Consider the following 6,000-nt stretch of genomic DNA (forward strand, 5'->3'; position numbering starts at 1 on the left):
TATGAAGTAGCTAATGCCATTGCCCAGTTCTAATGTCATCACCTTTGCTGCTTTTCAGTCTGGTTTCCTGGGGGTTTCCCTGGCTTCTGAAATCCTTGTAGTCTCAAAGGATTTGGGCAGACTTTATTATCAAACATATGGGCTCACCCCTCTCTGTGGTTTTTTTTTTTGCTTCTGGAGTACCTTCTTACAGTTTCCAGTTGCTATGCCATCCTCAAGATTTATTCACTGCCCTCTGTAGCTAGTAAGACTTTTACTTTTTGCTTCCTACTCTGTATGCATGGTGTAGCTCAAAGTTGAAGCAAACTTAAAAATTTTAGCAGGATTAATCCTGTCTTTGTAGTCTTGTTTTTTGTGAAATATGAGTAACTCTTCGGATTTACATGAGGATTAAATGGCACAATGCAAACGAAATACACAATTACTCAACAAAATATTATTTCCATTTTGTTGTTTTTGGTGTTGTTTTGGTAGTAACATTGATGGTGATGATTTGGAGGTTCTTAGGTCCACAGAGTAAGATATGAGTTTATTTTATGTTGGGCAAAGGAAAGGAAAAGCAGATGTTGATAATTATTTGTGACAGAAAAATGCAGCAAAGGAAAGTAAATGACAATGATAGGAATTGTAATCAGGAATTATTAAATTTTGATTTTTTTATTGTAAATATTCGAACTTTCTACCTCTGAATATATAAATGCAACTCTCTTATAGCAAACTATAAAGATGAAACATTCTTCTTTGCTTTTCAGAATGGAGAAAGAAATGAACATATTGAGCTTTCAGTTTAGTTTAATAGTCTGAACTCTTATAACTGGACCACAAATTGACTATTCAGTAAAGCCAATTCTAAATTTTTAGAATAATATAGACAGGTTTAATTTTCCATGATTACATAAATTCCACATTGGAACTGATTTGTAAACTTAAGCCTATTGAGTGTTTTATTACAGTGATTTTTTTTTTAAATCATGGTAAAATATACATAGCACATTTATTATTTTAACACTTTGTAAGCATACAACAATGCAATGTTGTGTAACCACCTCTGCTATTTATACCCAAAACATTTTTTGTGATCCCCAACATAAACTCCAAATTCACTAAACAATAACTCCTCATTTTCCCTGCTCCTCGGTTCTTGGTAACCTCCATTCTACCTTCTGTCTCTATTTAATTATTTTAGATATTTTATATAAATGGAATCATATAATATTTATTTTTTATGTCCAGCTTATTTAGCATAATGTTTTCATGTTAATCCATGTTGTAGCTTAATAACGTTCTATGTGTGTATATTCAATAGTGATTTGAGAAGGTTATTTATATAGCCTTTGGCAAAATAGACCAAGTTACAGATGTTAGTGTTAACTTGCTTAAGAAACATCTTTAAGCAAAGAATATATAAAATCTCGGGACAGTTCAGGGGGAACATTTAAATTGTTAGTAATTAAATGTGGATCCCATGTTGTCTCAGAAAAGTGATCAGAATAAACACTTTTGATGAGAATATTATTCTTCTAGATGTTTCTCTCTGACCAAAAGATTTCCCTTCTTATTTTTCTAGATAACATTAAAAATATTTTTTTCTTAGTAATATTTTAACTTCTTAATTTGTGTCATGTTTCTTCTGGCTATGCCTTTGGTGTATTTTCTTCTAACTTTTTTTAAAAAAAAATTATTTGATTAATTATTTATTTTTATGTGGTGCTGAGGATTGAACCCAGTGCATTGCACTTGCTAGGCAAACGCTGTACCACTCAGCCATAACCCCAGCCCTTCTGACTGTCTTTTGATGTCTTTTTGCAGATAGGAGAAAGAATTCGAGTCATCTTGGACATGGAAGATAAGACTTTAGCTTTTGAACGTGGATATGAGTTCCTGGGGGTTGCCTTTAGAGGACTTCCAAAGGCCTGTTTATATCCAGCAGTTTCTGCTGTATATGGCAACACAGAAGTGACTTTGGTTTACCTTGGAAAACCCTTGGATGGATGACAGTAGCTTTCTTGGGATGAAAGACAGACTGGAGAAGAGATCTACTTGTGGAAAGTAGAATCATGAAGTGACAGTGTCATATGTGCATGTCCAAGAAACATCCTGAAAAACACATGAAATTGTAAACTGGAGAAGCAACTCTATTAACAGATTATCTTAGTGTTTCCTCTTTCCATTGGGCCAGAAAAATCCTCAGGGTTGCAGTTGGTTGAGTGGGCAGTTGACATATGCATGTTGCAACAGATTTTGTCTCTATGTTAGCAATGTGTTATTTCCAACTTTAAAGGTGAGATTTTAGGGACATCCATAAAAGGGATAAGGATTTTTAAGTAATGCGTTTGTGAAAAAGATTGATCCCATCTTACAACTGCCTGTTTTTTCTCCAGTCCCTTTTTTCCCAGCCAGCTTGACTATTAGAAAAGTATGAAACTGGTTGGGTTTTATTTAATATTTTTAATATATTGAGAAGCATGGTCTGCTTGGACTGCACTTCTCTAACAATGAGAAATAAAATTGTGCAGCTATTTTAAGAGTTGTATATACAATATGTGTGTAAAAAAGAACTGTAAAAAAGAAAAAAAGGACAAAGGGTTGCTTTGTTCTATTTCAGTTTCTTAAAAACCACTACATGGTACAAAATCAAAATAACATTTAGGGACAATTGGGTAACTACAAAGAGGAGGATTTTAAGAGGAGATGTGTTGTATTGGCTCATTTGGTCTTACTTTTGATTCAGTTCCTGTAACTGTTATAGTCTGTTGTCTGTTGTTGGCTTGTTTTGATTTTTGTTTAGTTAAACCATCAAAATTATAGTTAAGACTCCTCAATCTCCTGGCTAAAGATTGAGGGAAGACAAGTCTATTTCTGATTATTCATATATCAGTAAAGATGATCTAAACATAATAGTAATATATATATTTTGGGGGTTTTTTTGGCTTTCTGAGAAAGTGTCTCATAACTGAAAACAATGCCATGTGCTCTTACAGTCCTCAAATATGAACGATATTAGTCATACAACCTAGGAAAAGAATTAATTAATGATTCTTTTATTTTTAACTTTATAATGCTGTAGATATTAAAGTTTTTTAATTTCATGTTGTTTACATCATGTAACAGTCCAAGCCTCAAACTCTTCTTTGGGGCTATTAAAAAATGTTTACCTACCCATCTGAAGCAGTGCCAACCTGAACCCAGGTTAATTTTATTAATCTCATTATAGATAATTGCCCCCATGGGACTTGAAATATAACACCTTGTGCTGAGAATTTCAGGTTGGCAATGTTTTGAAATTTTCATTGGAGGAGAGCTTAACATCCTATTTTGATAAATCTTTTTTTTTTCTCATTAACACTCTTTTGAATTAATAATCCAACACATATGAGCTGAGATTTTTCTTTTGTTAGAAGAGAAACAAACATCTTTCTGTATGAAAGTATAAATTGTATGGTTTCAGATATATAAGAATTAATTAAGACAAGTGAAATATTTGTACTTTTTAAATTATTGCCGTATGTATAATTTTAAATCTAATAAAATTAGGGACAGCAAGCAGCTTGCTGGGGTTCTTGGGTTGCTCCTTGAGAGTTAAAATTATCAAAATCCCTATGAAGCAGGAGATGTCAGCCATAGAACAAAGATTTGTTATTGTTACCTGAAAGTTTTACAAGTATTTATTGTGCATTTGGTATGTTGTTTGAAACGAAAAAAAAGATTGTTAAAGATTCTTTTCGATATCCATGTCAAGAAAAAGCTGCCTTGTACAGAGTGAAAGTATATGTTAAATGTATTAGAGAATATAGCTGACACAGGAATTGGTTTTTCTAGGTGTAGAACAACTCAATTGGTTAAATCTAAATGATTAAAGAGAACTGGTTCAGGATGAAGATTGACTAGTTACAAAGTGATAAAGACCTTTAAGTACTTGTTGCATTTTCAGGTTGTGATATGGTCAATTCCAAGAGCATCTGCTAAGAATTTTGTTTATAACTTCTATTTTGTCTTGTTAGTAAATGTTCATTTACAACAAAGTTTTGAAGGTGCTTACTAGAAAACAAAAACATGGTTATTCGTTCCATATTGAACCTAGAGTCCAATAATTGCCTAAATATTTAACAACAAGCCATTCTTATATCAAAGATTTGAATTCCCAAATATCCCCTTTGCAAGTTTTGTAAAATGGAGTTTCGTAGTTAGCATGAGCATCAGGAGAATAAAAAATCTTCATTTATATCCTGATGGATCAATTTGTTACTAGAGACCAGCAGTGACTGTCCAGATGATTAAAACAAACTGCTACCATATTCAAGGAGATCTCTTTTTCATTGTTACTGAGAGAGCATTTAGGTAGAAGATAGTTGTACCTGAAGATTGAATATAAATTACTTAAACCAATAGTTCTCAACCTTGCCTGTATTTGAAATCACTTTGGAGTTTGTTTTAAAATATTTATATTTACCAGGTTCAGGGGCACACACCTGTAATCTTGGCAAATTGGGAGAAGGATTGAAAGTGGGAGGCCAGACTCAGCGACTTAGGGTGACTGTCTAAAAAAAAAAAAGTCTGGGAAAGTAGCTCAGTGGTAGAGTGCCCTGGGTTCAATCCTCAATACCATAGGAAAATAAAAAAATTTATGCTTGGGTCCCATATCCTAAGACACTGATGTTCGTCCAGAATGTGATCTGGCCTAAAGGATATTTTAAAACTTCCTGGTGATTCCAATAAGCCACCAAGGTTGAGAACCATTATTCTAAAACTCACCTACTTTTCTCATCTGCAAAATAGAAAATTCTTGCTCCCTCCCTTCACTACCTCACAAGGATATTGAGGGTAAAGGAAAAAATAAGGGGAAAGTGCTTGTGCTAAGGATGAAAGGCAAAGTAATATTTGTACTATTTCAACTGCAACCATGATCAGGAAAAAATGTGTAATTGAATTTACTGTGTTGCCTTGGATAACTGGGAGCTCACTCTTTGGTTCTTTTAATGAAGTATGCAGATGTGGAAGCAAACATTACCATTACCTATATTCAGACGATGGTCTTCTGTCATACTTGAGATAGACTGTTTTTATTTATCTGATTTTACATAGGAAAGAAAGGACTATCAATAGGTTTAAAGTCTGTAATAATGTTCATTGGCTTATAACTCATTAAAATTTTTCATACAAGGAATTTTGTGGTTAATAGATATCATTTCATAGTTCCCATTTAATTTTTCATTATTTTGACTTTTTAAATATCAAGCTATTTATTTCATCTTTCATTCTTATTCATATAAGGTAAGGCACCTAAAGCCAAGTAGGTCTTGCCCAGTTGAATATATGAAATCATGGCTTAATGATTAGGCCTCTTCTGCCTTTCACATATGATTTGACTGGGGAGTTTAAAAAATAACAAACCCCTAAACTTTATAGAAATGATTATTAACTTTTAACCTAAGTCCCCAAACTACTCTTTATGTAAACTGTAACTAGTATTTTTTGGCCAATTTTAAGAAATGAACTGTTTGAAGAGATAGAAGTTTAAGGAGTTAAAATATTACTTTCCAGAAATCAAGACCACCATAGTTGGGACTGTGGTAGATAGGCCCACTTTGAAGCCTTTATTAGGAAGGAAGAGTCCATACCCAAGCCAAATGCAATCCTTATAAAACATTCCTCAATCCCTTTAGCTGAATGTAATCTCTCCTTCCTTGAAATTTTCTTAGTTTTATATGTATCTATACTTAACTCATGCTGTATGACTTTATACTTTGCATAAAATTATTTATATTTATTGATTATTTATTGGTGTCTTAACTCCCTAAACTAGGACAGGGTCTCTGATGGACTCATCTTTGTGTTCACATCTTTAAGCTCAATAGGCTTACATATATGTTGAGGAACAGAGAAAGAACTACATAGAAAGACAAAAGTTCCTCTACAGTTACAGGATATTTAACAAAAGATAGATGAGAAAGAAATTCTTTGTCCTAGTCCAAGTGAAGCAGAAAGGAGAGAGATGCAAAT

The 6,000-nt window shown here is 33.0% G+C and overlaps 1 protein-coding gene across 1 annotated transcript in view; it reads left to right on the top strand.

Moving 5' to 3' along the window:
* The window catches only part of Fbxo45 (F-box protein 45), a 15,505-nt gene extending 10,341 nt beyond the window's left edge, over window positions 1-5,164 (top strand). The window contains exon 3 of the mRNA XM_021720187.3: window positions 1,810-5,164. Coding sequence (XP_021575862.2) covers window positions 1,810-1,995 — 186 coding nt within the window. The 3' untranslated portion in view covers window positions 1,996-5,164. The remainder of the gene's footprint in view (window positions 1-1,809) is intronic.
* The last annotated feature ends 836 nt before the right edge of the window (window positions 5,165-6,000 follow it).

The sequence above is a fragment of the Ictidomys tridecemlineatus genome, chromosome 3 (assembly GCF_052094955.1).
Source record: "Ictidomys tridecemlineatus isolate mIctTri1 chromosome 3, mIctTri1.hap1, whole genome shotgun sequence".
Classification (NCBI taxonomy): domain Eukaryota; kingdom Metazoa; phylum Chordata; class Mammalia; order Rodentia; family Sciuridae; genus Ictidomys; species Ictidomys tridecemlineatus.